At 37.4% G+C, this 20,618-nt stretch overlaps 2 protein-coding genes across 2 annotated transcripts in view; one reads left to right on the forward strand and one right to left on the reverse strand.

Annotated features, from left to right (window-relative positions):
- LOC140138903 (ras-related protein R-Ras2-like) overlaps positions 1 to 12,329 on the reverse strand; it is a 57,127-nt gene extending 44,798 nt beyond the window's left edge. Inside the window, exon 1 of the mRNA XM_072160688.1 lies at positions 12,107 to 12,329. Within this exon, the coding sequence (XP_072016789.1) occupies positions 12,107 to 12,196 (90 nt within the window). The 5' untranslated portion in view covers positions 12,197 to 12,329. The remainder of the gene's footprint in view (positions 1 to 12,106) is intronic.
- A 3,704-nt stretch (positions 12,330 to 16,033) lies between these two features.
- On the forward strand, positions 16,034 to 20,226 carry LOC140139282 (uncharacterized). Its single transcript, XM_072161062.1, has 4 exons — positions 16,034 to 16,103; positions 16,264 to 16,551; positions 18,904 to 19,073; positions 19,819 to 20,226. Exons 2-4 carry the CDS (start codon positions 16,275 to 16,277, stop codon positions 20,224 to 20,226), a joined length of 855 nt encoding a protein of 284 aa, XP_072017163.1. The 5' UTR covers positions 16,034 to 16,103; positions 16,264 to 16,274.
- The last annotated feature ends 392 nt before the right edge of the window (positions 20,227 to 20,618 follow it).

Genomic DNA, 20,618 nt, shown 5'->3' on the forward strand with positions numbered 1-20,618 from the left:
AAGTGACGGATATATACGGTATATTTTAAATTCAATTCAATTTTAATACACACATAATATTTTTTGCTATTTTAAAACTTTCTTTATCAAATTTTTCATCTTTTCCCCTTTTTGTGATTTTTATTTTAGAGACTGTATTGTGTGCAAATTGAGGGCATTATTTACATATATTTTAAATTTAATTAGCCCAAATAATATGAGTTATTCTTTTTATTTCATGAAAAAAAGTAGTTTGAAAATTCCCTGCACTGTATATGTTACTCACTTGATATTTAATGCAATTATAGAAGAGTCTTACCCTTCTAAAGATGCAAACAAGATTTTTAAATCTTGAATGATAAATAGCGCCATCAGTGTTCACCTTTGCTTAAAAATGAATACAGTTCTGCATGTTATCAATCAACCGTGACAATTTGACAGAAGATTATCAAGAAATTAACATTGAAGTGCATTTGACAAAATTCAAAATCATGAGTTTTTTCATGACAGTTTTAATATGGTACAAAACATGGCCGTACTCAAATTAGAAGAAATTTAGTTCATGTGGGTAAAAAAAGTTTCATGTGGGTACGAAAATGGAGGCATTAAAAGACAAACATAATTGTGCAATTATTTTCCTATAGACTTGGTTTGCACTCAAGAGAAATGACTGAAAATCACAACAAATCAACTAGCTTAATAATAACACCACCTGATTGAATTGAAATTTTAATTCTGTAAGAGGGGATTGTTTTCATGGTACATTTGTTTTCACATAATTCACATTCCTCTTAAGTTTGGGCAAAATGTGTTTTACATGTAAATATGTACTGTGTAGGTCTAAATCCTTTGCATAAATTTGAAATTACCATACTAGCAGTGTTCAAAATAAGCACTTATCCTCTTGTCCAAAAATCACTGGGGACAATCATATTGAGCTATCCCCTGGACAACCACTATTTGGATTCTTTGCACTCAAAAACATGATATATATTTTGGGGACAACCAAAATGTTTTGAGGACAAGCAGAATTCATAATTTAGTTGTCCTCGGGACAACCTCCATATTTTTCTTATTTCGGACACTGCGTACTGGTACCCAAATCAGGAAATAATTAACAATAGTTTTTATTTTAATTGTTGCATGAAAATGAATCTTAAATCATGTAAAAATGCCTTCTTTCACAGTTACTTGAGACCCGGGGGGGGGGGCACTCACTAAAATGGGTGACCATATCGAAACCTTTAGGGAACTAAGATTTTCCGAGCTATTCCACGCTTGAACTCCTATAGAAACACGGGCTAAAATCTGGTCTTTTTTGACATCTCTTGCCACCGAATCATAATTTGTAGTGATATAACCTGGATCTGCTAGTTACATGGAGCTATACTGTGATCGTTTGATTTTTTCAAAAATAAACATGCACAAAACTTGTTTAGACTCGCGTATAGGGGTAAACTTTTTATTTTTCTAGTCAAAAATTTCTTGAAAAACCGGGAGCTTCTAGTCAGCTTCTATTCACCAGAAAAATAAACAGTGCCATCTAATCACTTGGATCTCTTGAGTAAAATTTCTTCAAAGTGACCGCTTTCCATTGATGTAACATTCATTTTGGTGGCTTCAGATTAAGACTTGTGTGTGTTCAAGAAAGAAAACATTGTGAATTCGAAGTCTGACTGAAATCTAGTCATCAGGCCATCATATCCTAGTCTTTTGCACAGACATAAACATTTCGACACACTGAATGCGCAAAGCCAGTCGATCAGAAAGTAAACAAACAACCCGCTGAAGAGGTTAAGTGAGCTATTGTGCATAACGTGGACAAGCTTCTTCGCAAAGTTCGTGTATATTCTATCGTATTTGTGGCCAAATTGTAATTAAATTTTGAATTTTTTTATTATTCTGTAAGTGTAACCACAGTATTGTAAAATAAGTAATACAGAATAAAGGTGTGTATTTGATTGCAATAAAACACAATGATAAAGTGGTTAAAATAGCGATAAACGAGTCGTATGTCAAAATAAAATAATTCGACCGATAGTATCATAGGTTTCAGTGCTTCGTTGACAGTATCGATCTGTGTTCACAATGCGTGACCTGTGCGTTCAGGCCAATTTTGATAGGGCCCTTTTCACTAAAAAGGTTTCCATGTACATGTATGGGGCAGGGTTCGAATTCAGCTGTATCGCATAGCAGTTTGCTCCACATTTTTAAGTAACTGCTACCCAATTTTGCATTTGTATGATTTTGCATCCTGATTATGATGAATTAGCCAAAAACTGCTAGGCAAAATTTTAAACGAATTGAACCCTGGTGACGGGGATGTGCGCCACATTGACCCCTATTTTTTCAACTAGTACCTCTCACCCAATGACCACCTTTTTTGTTTTACTGAACTCCCTCTCACCCAATGACCCCCGTTTTTGTTTTCCTGTCAACAAAAGACCCCCTTTTTTCACAAATTTTGGGAAAATTTCTGATAATCTCTCACTAACTGACTCCATTTTTTCATTGTTTTTCTTTCTTTTTTAAAATTTGATTTAAATATTTGAAAATTATGTATCAACTTTTATATCTTGACCTAAAATTTTTCCCAGTCTCACTAAATGACACCCTTTTTTGATCAGATTTCCCCCAATCTCACAGAAAGACCACCTTTTGGGGGACCTTCTCACAGAAAGCCCCCCTTTTTTTGGTGTCTAGGCTCTCACCAAAAGATCCCTTGTTTAGAACATAGATAGACTGCTGATCCGCACATTCCCATCACTTCCAAAGTCGAGTGCCCTCCGGGACTTGAGATGATTACCCCTAGACTACTGTCCACTTCAAGCCTTGCCTGTCAAAAATGGTCAAATTTTTATGGTCCAAAGCATACATTTTAAAATCATTATGACTGAGTTGGTTTTTCTACCTTTCGACAGGTAAAGTTATAATTGAAGACCGAATTAAAAAGACTAGTTTATGTATTATGATGTCCTGACAGTCAGATAAATAAATTAGAAAACTGAACTTAAAATTATCACCAAAACTTTGCTACTTCATTATCAGAAAATAACTTCCATTTTGCCATTTTTTTTCATAAATAAAATAAATTACATACATAACGACAATTTGCTTATCCTTCAGTCAGAAGCGATTCTTACAATATTTTTTTTACAATGACACTTTTGCTGGGATCACCAATTTTCAAAATGAATCAAACAATGTCACAAAACCAGACATAAGATCTGAGAAAGCGTGTGAATTCGGCCTTAAAGGTCCAAAACAGGCTGAAAAAAAAAGCCTGAAAATTCCCACGCCTGCAAAACATGTCACATGATTCATATCTATGTCCAGTTTCGAAATAGGTAGCATTAAAACCCCCTCAAATGGCAAATATGTACTGGTTCACTCTGGTTGTATGATGACAATTCAAAACAATTTCATGATGCCATAATCAGTGGCTCCGAACCGGGCATTTTAGTGGGTAAAATAATTTTAGGGTAAAATTCATAATTTTAGATTCAAAGGTAAATTTGATAACAATTCATACATGCAAAGACCACCTTTTGGGGGACCTTCTCACAGAAAGACCCCCTTTTTTTGGTGTCTAGGCTCTCACCAAAAGATCCCTTGTTTAGAACATAGATAGACTGCTGATCCGCACATTCCCATCACTTCCAAAGTCGAGTGCCCCTCCGGGATTTGAGATGATTACCCCTAGACTACTGTCCACTTCAAGCCTTGCCTGTCAAAAATGGTCAAAGTTTTATGGTCCAAAGCATACATTTTAAAATCATTATGACTGAGTTGGTTTTTCTACCTTTCGACAGGTAAAGTTATAATTGAAGACCGAATTAAAAAGACTAGTTTATGTATTATGATGTCCTGACAGTCAGATAAATAAATTAGAAAACTGAACTTAAAATTATCACCAAAACTTTGCTACTTCATTATCAGAAAATAACTTCCATTTTGCCATTTTTTTTTCATAAATAAAATAAATTACATACATAACGACAATTTGCTTATCCTTCAGTCAGAAGCGATTCTTACAATATTTTTTTTTACAATGACACTTTTGCTGGGATCACCAATTTTCAAAATGAATCAAACAATGTCACAAAACCAGACATAAGATCTGAGAAAGCGTGTGAATTCGGCCTTAAAAGGTCCAAAACAGGCTGAAAAAAAAAAGCCTGAAAATTCCCACGCCTGCAAAACATGTCACATGATTCATATCTATGTCCAGTTTCGAAATAGGTAGCATTAAAACCCCCTCAAATGGCAAATATGTACTGGTTCACTCTGGTTGTATGATGACAATTCAAAACAATTTCATGATGCCATAATCAGTGGCTCCGGAACCGGGCATTTTAGTGGGTAAAATAATTTTAGGGTAAAATTCATAATTTTAGATTCAAAGGTAAATTTGATAACAATTCATACATGCATGCATTAATTTCAAAAGCTTCTATGTGGGAGAGGGACATGATTCCTTCCACACCAACCCCCCTCAGCAGTCTGCACCTCAGAGAAAGCCTCATATCGATATTCCCCCTATTAAAAATCTTCCTGAACCTCTGATTTTTAACACTTTGATGACATTTCACATGAATTTTGTGGGGGTGGATGACAGCATTTTTCAGAATGTCCAAGGTTATTTTGACAAAGGATGTCCTGGCATTTATACATTCTTAATTTAATACCAAATATGAAATGGAAGTTGCAAAAACATATTCAAGACAAAATAGCAAAGTTTTGTGACAGTTGTTGGATCTGGGGTCCATTTCACTCAACTTTTAATCCTTTGTACAAACATGTAACTCTAGTACTGGTAATCGTTTGTAAAGTTACAAATACCCAATACTAACTAGACCTAACTTTACGAAGGGTCCCTGTAGTAAATTATTATTACTTACGAAGGGTACCGTTCGTAAGTAAGCTTAGTGAAATGGAACTTATGGCGAGGCGTAAGTTCCGAACGATTTTGAGACTAACGAAACTTCGTAAAGGTTAGTGAAATGGTAAAAGAAGAAAATACTAAGGTTGATATCTTTGAAGACTTCATTTTCATTATTTTTACCTCACATTCTCATTATTTTTAATTTTTCTCAAGGAAAAACATGTTTTTCACAAATGTCTGTGTTTTCCGTTTTTTCTTAAATTCTGTGGATTTTTCTGTTTTTCCGTGACACAGAGAACTTGCCACTTTATTCTAGGCAAACACTTCCAGAATCCAGACACATGCTAAGACTTGCAACAAATGCGTATAATGCTTTTTTCAGGTCACCTAGTACTTAGGGCTGTGCAATAATTATGAGCCCTGGGGAGGGTAAAATTGTGGGGGGGGGGGAGCAAGAAATTTTGGGCGAGCCGAAAGGGGGGGCAAGCAATTTTTGTCAAGCCGAGAGGGGGGCAAGCGATTTTTGGCACACATTCATGGGGCACCTTTTAAATAAAACGCTCTAAAAAGGCTTAGCAAAACAGTACGGAAACGCTTAAATATTCAAATTTTCCTGCTCGCTGCGTGTACATTGTATCTAGACCATTTAAAGGAGGATTTCGTGATCCTAGCATCCTCTTTTTATGACATTTTTCAGTAGATATCCACGAACCCATCCACGAAAAAAGCTTATTCCCAAAATTTCAGTTGATTCCGATTTTGCGTTTGCGAGTTATGCATGATTATGTGTATTACACTGTTCCATAGGCCACTATTGTAATTTCTTTCTGTTATACCACAACAAAATTCAAATTTGACGATATTTTTGCTAAACGAATTAATCTGCAAGTTTTGGTACATACACATTATGTGGCCAGATGTTTCCAGTGGTATAAAAATCTCAACTTTTTTTGAGAAAAGTGGGGGATGAGGCTGTGGATCACGAAATGCCCTTTTAAGGTTTGTAAATTGGGATTCCAAAAATTTGGCATGCACAAGGGGGGGGGGCAAACATTTTTGGCGGGCCGAGGGGAGGGGCGATTTTTTGTTGGGTCGAGAGGGGGGCAAGCGATTTTTGGCGAGCAAGCGATTTTTGGCGAGCTGTTCACAAATTTTACCCCCAGGGGCTCGTAATTATTGCACAGCCCCTTACATGTACAGGAAGCTTATGAGTTTAGCCAACTTGTTTTTCATGACCTCAGTATTCTAATTAACACAATTCCTGTTATGTTGCTATTTAATTATCTGACACAGGTGTACAATGTACATGCTTGACATTGTGTCAGTGCATACATTTGTACTGCACAGAAGCTTGGACTGGCTGCCCAGTATTAATTGCTTTTGCTCTACACTGTAAAGTCTACACTGTAGAGTCTACAGCATGATTGTTTTTTTTCTTCTTCAAGTTGTGCATACAGTACAATGTACATATACATGTAGTTAACATCATACATTCCTGAAGTGGGGGGGGGGGTGGGGTTTCTTAAAATCTCTCCTCATACATTGTAGGCCCGTCAATCGAATGTCATCACAGGGTTTCCCCTTAATCTCACATCACATGTCATTGTCGCTTTGTTTATCAATTTGATCGGTCATTGCCAAATGGTTACTTTGTAATTGAAAATAAATCTCCAAAATCAAGAATGAAAATATTATTCAATAATAATTAGGTTCAGGAGATGTCCAATTCAATGGATGAGTTCTCATATTCACAGGTAATGGATCCATGTCATTTTAAGGTTCAAATTTGTCACCCTTTACTGTGTGCGGCTTATACAATGCACTTCAAGCATGTTTTGACATTTTATCAAGGCCTGCTGCTTAATATCTGACATGCATGTTACAGTTAGCTTTTTTATACAAAATAAAATAAAACTTTGTGACCATCTACATGTAAATAGGCGAATTCCACAAGGGCACTAGTTAGCTTTTTAAAAAATTTGAAAAAAAAAATCGGAATCTGATCGGGCCAATTTTGGAATCTAAAAATATGTAATCGGTATTACTGATCTGAGGATCTAGTTAGACGTGTTACGTGTACCTTTCATATCCAACAAAAATAGCAACCAGTCAGGCTGATTTTAAACTCCATAATTTCTATATAAACAGTGTCCGAAATAAGGAAAATATGGAGGTTGTCCCGAGGACAACTAAAGCATGAATTCTGCTTGTCCTCAAAACATTTTGGTTGTCCCCAAAATATATATCAGTGCAAAGAATCCAAATAGTGGTTGTCCAGGGGATAAGTACATAGCTCAATATGGTTGTCCCCAGTGATTTTTGGACAAGAGGACAAGAGGATAAGTGCTTATTTCGAACACTGTCTATAAACTAATTAGGAGTGTTCACTTCTGTTTGCCCACCAATGGTGACACACCTCACATTATCTGCACACAATATTATTATTATGTTAAAAGTATGCATAAAATGCATTCAAATATAATGCATTTTGATAATAAAACAATAATACAAAAAAAGACATGCTCAGCTGAATCTCAAACATAAAACAGGTGTGTATTTCAATAAACTTTTAACCCTTTGTTTTAAAGTTAACTGTTCGTACAGATATGAATACCCAATACTAGACGTAACTTTACGAAGGATCCCTGTAGTAACTCCATTTTACGAAGGGCACTGTTCATAAGTAAGTTTAGTGAAATGAAACTTACGACTCGTGGTACGTTACGAACGATTTCGAGTACGAAGCTTCGTAATGTTTTGTGAAATGGACCCCAAGTCTGCTTCTATTTGCTTGTACTTCCGAGCTCTCAATACTTTCTAAGGCAAATGTATGTATATCGTCCCACCTTTACTAATTTTTGGAAATTTTCAAATATTTTTATTAAGAAGTTATAATATATTTTTCTTATCCCAGCTCACCTTACTTTAATTGTTATGAAAATTGAAATTGTTGTGAAGCAAAAACATGATACGGTACAGAAGTTCTTGGTATAGGTTATCATTTACAAATTGCAAACACTTTCTTCAAGCTACATATATGTAGGGGTATACCCTGTGTGGGCAAGTCATACTTCAGTATGACTTGCCCTGAACGCCCATATATGTTCGGAAGAGACGGATACATTGCATGAGAGCCTGCCAATTTAAGCTTCCTATAATATCAATTACACATAACATACGAAGTCACAAACTTACAAACTTCAATATGCACTTCAAATACAGCAGACCAGCTGTTAATTAATTATTACCGATCCTGTAGAATAACTTGTAAACATAAATCGTCCATTTCATGGAATCCCGTTGCTCAGAATTGCCCATTTCATTTTTATCTGTCAAATGCGCTGTGGATGTGCTCCATTAAATCACAGACCTGTGTGAAATTGACTTTATACCACTCGCAGAAAAGCCAGCCTCGTGGCGCTGGGGCATGACGTCATCGTGGACTTATGCAAAATTTCCGACGGGCGCATATAACCCGTACAGATTGGTTGCAAAAGCCATTCTTTGAAATCGTAAGCCAACCAATGAACGTGACGGCCTTTTACGGTATTAATTAATGTGACTCGCCAGTAAAGTACGTCTAACCTGATTGGTTTACAAAACTACTTTGATAATTGCTAAGCCAGTCAGCGTGCTCGATGCAACAACCTCGTAGAGGTTTTTGAGAGGCGAATTCACATGGTGATCCAGCGATCGAGTATAAATTCAGCTTGACAACTGCTCTCGCGCGAGATCGCAGGTGCAATAACAATACATGGACACAATCAACAATGGAATAATGAATTATTTATGACATGCATCGGCTGGATTTTACGATCGAGGTAAGGTTTTTGGCCTGTCCCTGCGTGAATAGTTTTCAGCATCAAAGATACTTGCGATGACCAGTTTTTTGCGGACACTTTGATAACAGGTAACTTTTATAGGTCATAGGGTAGAAACTTTAGTTGTACAATTTGTACAAATTATACATTTTGTTATAGGCCTAAAATGTTTACAAAAATATATTGGTCCGTACGTTGGGCTTGTATTCGGTTGTTCGATGTATAAGGCCCATGAAAGTCAATTCCGAGTTTATCGTCCCTTTTTTTCCCAGGTTGGTGAGGTGACTTTTTCATTTTTCATTATTTCATCAGATTTCATTATTGACCTAAAGTGCGTGTTGATTTAAAGCCACACTCATAGTCATATACATGTTATTTATAAACATGTTTTTATATGGGTAGGGACTAGAAAAGTTAGAAAAGAGCCTGGTTTTGGTTCCAAGTTATAAATTTATATGTTTTACAAACAAAAATATATGTTTCCAATTGCTAACACTGGTGAAAACCCTGATACTTTGAAAATAATGAATTATTTTGGCATTTTTGACAATTTGACGCGGGTGTTTTTGGTGTCCAAAAAGTGACGTGGACGGGGGACGATAAACTCGGAATCGACTTTCACGTGCCTAATGTAGGGGTATGGCTTCGGGAGAACAGAAAACTATGATAACGTTGACAAAAACAAAAAAAGCCTTTGCAATTGCAATTTTACACAGAAATGAATGGCCAATTTGTAACAAAATAGGGCCCCTATTTTGCCAATTCCACGGTCCTCGCCGAGTGTTGTAATTGAATTACCAAAAAATTACCTCTTCGGCGCTATTTGGTAACCCACATGGTTACCAACTTTTGTGTTGAGTTGGGGCAGGGGGGTGACACTAAATTCACGGCTTTTGTTTAGCCACGCAAACCTATGGCAAATTTTGTTGGCTTGCTCTCAACAAAGTGAGGCAAGGTATCGATCGGTTATGAATAATTCACATCAACTCTTACTCAGCCCATGTGATTGAGGTCACCACATAAAGGTGTCGTAAGTTGAGGGAATCGAACCTGTTGAAGATAGTAAAAAGCCCCCAAGCAAGGTTAGACCGGGCGGAAGTGGGTCAACTACTATGATCCCATCAGGCCACAGTGATTTGTTTCTGCAAGAAAGTCTTTTAATTTGATAAGGGAATGTCTTGTTGATATAGTAATGTCGAAATTGAAACTAACTATCGATAATAGAAAGGAAATATACGACAAGCATAAGATATGAAATACAGTGAGTATTTGAATTAAAAAAATCATTAACACTTCACGTGACCTTCCAAAATGGCACCCGCGGCAATAGTATTTGCCATGTGCTTCCTCCCTGTGGAAAAGTATCCCGAAAAATATCAATCTGCACTAATACACTTATTGGTGCAGCCTGCCAGTATGAATTGTTGTTGAAAAGTAGAATAGCACCGTAATTTTGACATTTAATTGTATACCGCCACTAATAATCCAAAAATCCGATCTTTATTCATCACGCTATTGGCTCATTTTCTTACATTGAACTATTATAGGCACTTCAACATCGATGATAACCAGCGTACACCACAAGACCCCAGAAAAAAAATCATAGGCTCACGTCAAGCCGTCTGTGCACCTGTCTTCAATCATATAATAGATTGAATACAATGCCGTTCTTTAGTTACTAATCTTACAGGTGCAAGTGATTAGCATTTCTTTGACATCTATGGTTCAATGCATCGGTAGGTCCTACTGCATGAACGTGAGTGCGGGCGATATAGTCAAAATTGTATTCATCTATTGTTATGGTATAGTTAATCCGATTTAAGTACGTCACTTCGCCAGCATGCCTATAAACGTATTCTGTAAGGGAGTAGCCTACATTAAACAATTTCAAACTTTGTGATTGGCAATAAGCCCCTATACCGGTAGGCCTACATTAAAAGTATGCATGGGTGGTGACACCCAGGAGCGATTATAGTATTTGTTTCCTAGCTACATCATATTTTGATTGTTTCCGTTTGCCATAATTTAACACAGAATAAAAGCAAAATTCACTGAAAAATAACATTTGCTGAAGAATCAACTAAGTTTAGGGAGTGTTCAGAAATACTTTGGTTAGGTGACAATATATTTTTTCGTGTTACAAATTTTTTAACCCCCCATCCCCTCTTCGTGAACCAAAAACTTTGTTGACCCCCGGTCTCACAAGTTAATGGACCTAAAACTGTTATGGCCCCCCCTCTAATTTAATATTTAAAAGTACAAAACTATTTTGCCCCCCCCCCCAACCTTTACCATTGTACATCAAACGATAGAGGAAATAATATTATTAAATAATACTAAAACTTGTATTCATGTCAGTGTTGTGAGTCGGTAAATTACGGTTAATTTACATGGTAATTTAGTAAAATAGGGTAATTTTTTAAATTAAAACTTCAAATAATATTGTTTTTGTTAAAATGTACGTTCGCACATAGGCCTCACGCGTCATGGCCTCACGCTGCCTGACAAAGCTAGTCTTGTCGGAATGTGCATAATTAATAATTATGTTTCGTTCGGTAGCCGATACAAACGGAAACTACTCTGTCCCTTGATCAAACGTCTATTAGGCCAAATAAAAAAATAAACATGTTTCACGTCCCCTCCCGCTTCCTTTTTTGAGGTTTTCTCAAATTAATTTTTTTTTTTTGAAATTCAGTTATAACTTTTCAAAAAATATGTCTAAGAAGTTGGGATGCTTTCTATAGCCTTGTTAAGATACAAGAAACATTTTAGGAAGGTTTTGTGATCATTAGAGGCGGTCTAACTCTCAGAACAACAAATAAAAAAGGGCCTCCTCCTTTTTCCAGGCATTATTGTATGTACAGATTGTACGCTAAAACCAGCTCTAAGTATGGGTATTTACACCAATTTTGCGATAAAAAATAGAAAATAAAAAGCCCCTCTTCCTCCTTTTTTTGAAAACCCGGACGTGAAACATGTTTTATTTTTTACTTAGCCTTATATGAACGCCCTCTGTCCAGGTCAGACCATCATTTTAATAACAATATGCTATTAACATATGAATTGGACACATGCAAATTACGAAGTGTCACATCCTGATTTAATAATCCTTGGTTGGGGGCTGGGCAGATAATTTACTAAATTAAAATCAATAATTAAAAAATTTCAATTTTCATGTGGTGTATTTAATTTGTTAAAATCAATACTTTTTGTAGAACTTTGATTTATAAGAAAATTAGAAATAATCTGCTCATTCACTAAGTTTCAGTGATCAAGCCATCAAGATCACTTCATGAACTGCAGTTGCAGTATTAGAAGCTACATGAATGCATATATGTTCATGTGTTTTAAATACAAACTGATATCATTCAGGAAGCTTAGAGTAAGCTTACCAAAGTAACCATGTTTACATTGCACTGACCTGTATAAATTGAATGGTTATAGCGCTTTTGCCCACACCTCCTCCTCCAACCACAACAATCTTATGCACTTGGACATTATCATTCGACATGTTGATGGCTAACAAATCAATATCAACTCGGTAAAACTATCGAATTCGGCAACATTTCTGGCAGCAAATTGCACCACTTTCACTCTCAGATTTCCTGGTGTCAAGATTAGTTTTTGACTAGTTTCAATGTGAATGCTTCCGGTTGTTTGGAGTGGTGGTATTTACAGAGGGCAGTAGACCAGTCGGTGTCAGTGACCAAAGTCATTTTTTTATGACCCGCCTATTGCAGGCTGACTTTTTATTCTGACCTAATGGGGCTTAAATGGGGCTGGGGGATTTACAAAAGTCAATGTCAATAAAATTGCGACCCCCTATTTCAGCAACAAAATTTTATGACCCCCCACCACCACCGATACACCAGACACCTTACCCCTAACCAGGCTAAAATTGTATTGAAATCAGTCTTTTTGTATAAGATAAACACAATACAGTGTCAAGATTATGAATGTTTTGAGTCATCCAGTAGTATAAAATAGACAAAAATATGAATCAAATACTGGACTCACCAACGATTTTTTCAGTAACGTTGCGACCCGTTCACCGGGTCTTCATCAGACTGCGCAGAGACTTGACTGATGGTTTGGTCACGTGATGGTAATCGGCGAGGAAGTAGTTTCACGGTGGGGTCCCAGGCGTGTGATAGCAGGAAACGGAGGAAAGAAAAAGATCACGTCCGCAGTGCCCTTCAACAGTGTGGCTACCCAGACTGGGCTTTCGAGAAAGCCGCCACAACCAAAGACACCCCACAACAAAATAACACGGGAGATGTCATTGCTAGCAAAGCCAGAGTTACTATACCTTACTCCACAGGCCTTTCAGAGAGAATCAAAACACTTTCAAGGCATTCGGCATTGCTACCTCCTACAAGCCCTCTAATAATTTACGGAGCAAACTGGTGCACGTAAAAGACAAAATTCCAAAAGATAAACAGTCTAACCTAGTTTATGGACTCACATGCTCTGAAACTAGCTGTGCCCAGTCTTATGTAGGAGAGACAAAACAGTCTATTAAAGCTCGCTTCAATCAACACCGGAGAGGAAGTTCCAACGAAAACCAGGACTCCGCAGTCTTCACCCATTCAAAACTCTCTGGCCACCAATTCAATGCCGACGACATCATAATCTTCGACAAGGAGGAGAGGTGGTTTGAGAGAGGAGTGAAAGAATCCATCCGGGAAAGAGCTGAGCAGCCAGCACTCAACAAGAAGGGGGCCTCCATTTCCTGCTATCACACGCCTGGGACCCCACCGTGAAACTACTTCCTCGCCGATTACCATCACGTGACCAAACCATCAGTCAAGTCTCTGCGCAGTCTGATGAAGACCCGGTGAACAGGTCGCAACGTTACTGAAAAAATCGTTGGTGAGTCCAGTATTTGATTCATATTTTTGTCTACAATACAGTGTCTGTGGTCATCTTGTGACTCCCTACATTTTGGTCATCAAAAATTTTATGACCCCCCCCCCCATTTTTCTTTCCAAAAATGTATGACCCCCCAAGTATATTTGGGACCCCCTCCAAAGAAAATGCCAGACCACTAAATTCCACACCTTGGAAACCCAAAACAAATTTTCCTGAAAAGGTCAAGAAATATTTGTGGAGTGCGATTTTTATTGTAACAAATTCGCTCGCACACAGTGCACAAACAATTTTGATTGTAGGCCTTCTGTAAAAATTGAATTATGCAACAATTTTGATCAATAGGCCTAGTATAAAGGCTATACGCAAAGGATATTTCAAATGTTGGTGTAAAAAATATGACCCCCCCCCCCTATTTTGGTATAAAAATTTGGCCCCAGTAGGCCTATATTTAGGCCTATATTCATGACTGCCCCCCCCCCCATTCTAACCCTTAACAAAAGTTACAAATAGTCTGAAAATCAGGTTTCAAAGGTTCAAAGCTATTGGACTTCACACTTGACTTGAGAACTAGTGAGACCTGAGGTTGGACCTTGGTCATTGCTACAACTAAGTCAACAATGGTCAATGGTTCTGTGTTCTGCTGTGGAAAATAGTAAGCTCTACTAAACTAGTACCAGGTAGCTTTTTTGTTTGTTTTGAATTTTTCTTATGGTGTTAAAGTGACGTGGGATAAGATATTTGGGTTGAAAATGCAGTTTTTATGATTTTTTACAGGTCAATTATTAAAACAGCTATTACTTTGAAACAGCTTGAAACTGCATATTAGAATGAATTTCATACTTGCTGTGGAGAATACATGTCACATGTATATTCAATTTTGTTAACTAAAAAAATTGCATCTATTTTGACCAAAAAATGCATTATTTCGGTGATTTTGTTCAATTTTGACCAAAAAATGTGAATTGTACATGCACATAAAGCATGGGAAAAAATTTAACGTAGGCCTATTGATATGAATGTGTACATTAAAAAAGTGAATCGATGGCAGCTTCGATGACCTATGACCTCTTGAAAATCAAACAGTATAAAATGCTGCAATTTTGAGCTAAAAATGCAATTTTTATTGTTTACTAAAAGTTTTTATTGCAACTAAAATTATTTATATGAACTAGTACCACAATTTCGGGATAGTTGCAAGAGTACCAGGTTGGTCATTTACCATAGTGCATAGCAACCCCATTTCCCGACATTTTCAGTCCATTTTGATAGGAAAACTGCAAAAAATGATAATTTTATGTTGACCTTCGATTTTCAAGAGGTCATAGGTCAAAACCTTTTGGTTTCAGGAAGTTGTCGTGATAGACTCTTTTGATGTGCACATTCATATTAATGCATTGGTATACTTTTTAATTCAAAATTTTTAAATTTGAAAAAAATTCCATTTTACCATGTAAAATTAACCTTTTTGGGTCAAAATTGAACAAAATCATCAAAATAATGCATTTCACCCAAAATAATAGCATCAAGATATGAAGATGGAATTTTTTTGTTAACAAATATTGAATACACATGTAACATGTATTCTCCACAGCAAATATGAAGTTCATATTATATTTCTTTCAAAGTTATTTGTTGGCATTTTTGGTGAAAAATGGGAAAAAATCACAAAAACTGCATTTTTCAACCCAAATATCTCAGTTCACGCCATTTTTCAGAAATGCCAGCCGGGTAAATAAAAAAGATGTGACTCTTATGGTTAATTGTTAACTCGGCTGGCACCTTTGACTATTAATTTCAAGATCCACCCCCCGGCACCCCCCTCAAAAAAACGGGCCAACAGCAGGGGCGTAGCCAGCTTTCTTGGTCAGGGGGGGCAAAATAAAATTTTGGGGGCACAGACTAAAAAATTGCAGTTGCATCATACAATACATAGAGACTGTATGTCTTGAGCTTCCCGAAAAGGGCCTTATTGGGATGATGTGCTAGCGTGCGCCTTGAAAAAAAATGGTATTTTACACTATTTTCGCCCATTATCCGCTAAAAAGGGCTTTATTGTTATAAATTTGCATGCGCGTAGCGCTGGAAAATTTTTGTATTTTACACTATTTTGGCCCTGAATTTTGCTAGAAAGGGGGGCTCCTTGCCCTTTTTTTTTTCCTTTGCCCTCCTGATTTTCTCTATCATTTTTTTTTTTTTTGTCAGAGGGGCACTTTTCTTTCATTTTTTGTCAGGGGGGGGCACTCTGCCCCACCTGCCCCCCCGCTGGCTACGCTACTGGCCAACAGTACTAGGGAACGGGTCTGAGGCTGCTAGCTGTTATAAATTGCCAACCTCAATTGTCTTGATTGCCTGGTGATAATTCAATGTGTTTGTGCTCAAATAGAGACACTAGATGAGGCATGCATGTTAGGAAGGCACTGAGCCAGGATGTTATGTGATCTTGAACTTGGGCCTGAACTTGTAACTTGATTCTGCATGCATGGTATAGTGCTGTTGTAAAATCGCTTGTCGATCTATTAAGGCCTTATCTTCAAAAGTGCACACATGTGAGTATACACATTTACAGCCACCGTACCCCCTGGCCAAGCATTAACCCTAAAGTCTATAGCCTAGGGCCCATTGGGGCCTAGGGCCAGGGACCTATACCATATTCCTTGACTAAAGCAATTATGTTTTGTGTTCTCTATTTGCCTCGTCTATTTGCAGGATAGTTCACAATGGAAGCGAAAGCACTAGAAAGCCAGGAAGGAAGCCAATCATCTCAGGATCAAGTCCGTGTCATGCTATGGTACATCCCGCGAACTTTGTCCACAGCCGTTACCAAATGCCTCAGCTTTGTGGATGGTATTCAGATCATATTTGAGCCATATGTATATGCATATTATTTTGGTCCAGAAGGCAAGAAGACAACAGATGCTAGAATGAGTAAAATATATGATAACTTCTTGGAGAAAACCAATGATGTAGGTACCGACAAAGTGGATCTTGCTAAAGGTTAGAATCAAATAGAGTGTCTATAGGGGGATATGGGTTGATTTTTGATATAAAATTGGATGGTTTGAACCCAATACACAAATTTATTGGTCGAGCTATGAGTTTTAAAATATTGGACGAGACGAAGTCCAATATTTTTAAACTCATAGTGAGACCAATAAATTTTGTATTGGGTGAAAAAACCATCCAATTTTATCATTATTATGTTTTCAGAATCTTTTCTTGGTCAAAAACATGACTTTTGGTAAAATATGTAATTTTTGGTCAAAAATGTGCAAATCAAAAATGAGTTTTGGTCAAAAATTGTAGAAAACTAAATTTTTTTGGGGAAAATGAGCCTATCCAACACAGTCCAAGTTTTGAGTCCAAGTGTTGATTATATTAGGTTATATTGGACTCTTCAACTCTGTACAAAGTATAGGAAGGAAGATTCTGAGAACATAATAATGTCAAATGTTCTTGGCTCACATGTTTAAAGCTAGCTGCAGTGTAAATATATATCTCATAAGGCCAATGAAAGTCAATTCCGAGTTTATCGTCACTTTTTTTTCCAGGTTGGTGAGGTGACTTTTTCATTTTTCATTTTTTATTTTTTTATCAGATTTCATTATTGACCTAAAATGCGTGTTGATTTAAAGCAAAATGGAAATAAATGCGACAAAGAAATTTTCACGAAAGGTAGGGACTAGAAAAAATAGAAAAGAGCCTGGGTTTGCTTCCAAGTTATGAATTTATATGTTTTACAAACAAAAATATATGTTTCCAATTGCTATAACTGCTAAAAACACTGATACTTTGAAAATAATGAATTATTTTGGCATTCCTGAAAATTGGACGCGGGTATTTTTGGTCTCCAAAAAGTGACGCGGGCGGGGGACGATAAGCTCGGTATCGACTTTCACGCGCCTAATGCTGACCAACCGTAATCATTCCTGATAAAGTAATAATAATGTAGCAGTTAAATTGGAGTGGCTAATTGTTAGAACCACTGTGACAGGTACGTGCGGACATGGTCGCACCACGTTTCAGCCTTGAAAAATAAAAATGACAATAAACAAAATAAAGAAATTTACAAAAATTGTACATTAATTTTACTAAGTACACTTGCTTTAAAGGGGCTTTGCCCCCTTAAACCCCATGAGGAGCCTGCCCCTTCAAACCCCACCCCAGACACCCACTTTCAGCAGCACCTCATTCGACGGGCTTGAAATTGGATATAGCAAAACACAAGAGATGAGGGGAGGAGTGGAGAGGAAACTGGAGCAGGGTTTGCCAACTCCAAGGTAGTAATATCAAACACAGGTAATATGCCGCATCATGAGTATCTCATACATCATCAACCGTTCCCATGGTAGTCACACATACCATCAAAATCCGATAACCCCTGTCACTTTTTAGAATCTTGAGAACCCGGGCTAAAAAAAATCAACAGAAATATTAGTCTGCAAATAATACTTCCAGTCTTAAAGGAGGATTTCGTGATCCTAGCATCCTCTTTTTATGACATTTTTCAGTAGATATCCATGAAAAAGCTTATTTCCAAAATTTCAGTTGATTCCGATTTTGCGCTTATGAGTTATGCATGATTATGTGTATTACACTGCTCCATAGACAATGTGTTGTAATAATGTAATTTCGTTCTGGTGCACCATTGGTACATAAACATTATGTAGCCAGAGGTATCCAGTGGTGTAAAAATCTCAACTTTTTTGGGGAAAAGTGGGGGGATGAGGCTGTGGATCACGAAATGCCCCTTTAATTCCAAAAAGTTGCCATACCTGGATGAGATGAGATGAGAAAAGATGAGATGAGGGGATGTGAGATGAGATGAGGAGGAGAGATGAGGAAAGCTCTTATTAAAACAAAAGGAGAAGGTATCATATTTGAGCCGGGATTCGTGCTAGTCCCAGGAGCCAGTGATCCTTAAAGACCCATTCAGTGATCCTAGCGAAATGTAAAAAAATTAAAATTGTTTATAAATTGCTTAAAAGTGAAGGATAAGTCATTCAAATTGTTATTTTGTATTTTTGAAATGAAAACTTTGGCAAAAAACAAAGAAAACAACAGTATTGACGAAATTGAAGCCTCATTCAAATACAAGTAGCTAACTTATATACTGTGAGTAGGCCTATATAAATTACAGCTTTGTGTAAATTCCTTATTTTTGTCTTAAACACACAGCTTTCGGCTGAACCACTAGCAGGCTATGTTAGCACATCTTTAACAATGACAAAGGTACAAAAATCTGAATTTTGATGATTTTTATGATTGTCTGGATGCGCAAATCACTGAATGGGCCTTTAATTAATAGTGTTGTCAGTGACCCTTATAAAATAAACAATGTCTTTTCAGGTTTCGTACCAGACACCTGCACCTATGACTGGGTGAAACAAACCTTAGAGGCAGACTATCCAGGCAAGAAGATAGTATTCTGTAAAGATGCTTCTTATACATTGGATGGCCAATATGATAGGCTTCCACAGGGATACCAACATACCTTCATTATCAGGCATCCATATAAGGTAGGCTTTATAAAGAGCATTAAAACACCCAGGGGGCAGGGGTGGTAGGGACAACACCGACAACAAACAAATGCTTATTTATACCCGGGCACACAGCGCTTTCCCGGGAGCGCTTTACACCAAAGTACATGTCCAGCAAACACAAAACATTTACAAAAACTTTTACATGTCAGGTTATATAAAGGTACATAATAAGGGTATAAAAGGGTAATGTGAAGAGATGATAGTAACGGTTATGAATGTTGTAGTAAAGCGTTAAACGGGTGGGGTCCAGGGGCCTTGGTGGGGTGAAGGGGGCGGAGCCCCCAGAAGCTCCTGGTTTTTGGCATATTTAAGCTAAACAATCAGCCTGTTTCAGAGTGCAAATTTCACAATGAAAGTAGTATAGATTTGTTTGAAGCTGCATCCTTCCTTCCCCTTTCCTTTCCTTTTTTCTTCTCCCGTTCCCTTTCTCTTCTTCCCTCTTTCTTTCCCTTTTTTCTCTTCTCCCTTCCCTAGTTTTTTCTTCCTTCTTTTTCTCTCCTTCTTCCCTTTTCCCCTTCCCTATTTTTTTGCTCTTCTTCCCAGTTTTGTTTTGTGTGGGAATCTCGGCCAAAAGCCTCCAAAATGGGCTGAAAATAAAGAAAAGTGTGGGATGGACTTCAAGAAAGCAAGAATTCCTGCAAAAACAAGAACACTTGCATCGTTGTTGATCATTATTTATTTCCTATTTATTTCCTCTCTCTTCTCACTTTCCTTTCACAAGTTATACAAATCGTGGAGAATATTAGTACAGCGATTTCTTCAACTACAAGAGCCATTCAATTTCCATGAGTTACCAGAACCAGTCTGTCAACCAAAGTATGGCTTGGAAGAACATTATGAGTTGTACCAGTACCTCATGAACCAAGGAATGAATCCGATCGTCATCGATGCAGACGATCTACAGCGCCACCCAGAGTCCATAATGCGCAAGTATTGTGCTGTCGTTGGCATACCGTTTACAGAAGATTTACTCCAATGGCCTAGTGGGGATGATATTCTTCATACATGGATGGCACCAGATGGCTTGATTCAAGGAAATAAACTTGGCAATGAAGGAGGGTTCTATGATGTTGCATTACAGAGCACCTGCTTCGGTCCTCCTAGAGAGACGCCTCTAGGGCAACATTGAGGAAGATGTTAGCCATATGGCTGACGCCAGTATGCCGCTTTATGAGAAGATGTATAATCACAGAATAAAACCTTAGTACTGTACATAGCTATGGGCGTCAATCCCAAGAGGGTGGGACAGAGGGACATGATTGTCCCCACCTTTTGGCAAATTTCAGCCACTTTTTGACAATTCAGGCTGAACCCCCCACTTCAAGCCGGATTGGCGCTATTTAATGTATATATACATGTATATATAGCTATACTAAACCAAATGAGTATTAACATGAAAATAACTGATGCAGAGGGGTCTTTGTGGAAAGGTATCGAAGATGTATTTGCGCATAATTACACTTGCCCATTTTTATGAACACGACTGATGACTGATCACAACTAATTTTGGTACACAGTTTC

The sequence above is a fragment of the Amphiura filiformis genome, chromosome 18 (genome assembly GCF_039555335.1).
Source record: "Amphiura filiformis chromosome 18, Afil_fr2py, whole genome shotgun sequence".
In the NCBI taxonomy this organism is placed as follows: Eukaryota; Metazoa; Echinodermata; class Ophiuroidea; order Amphilepidida; family Amphiuridae; genus Amphiura; species Amphiura filiformis.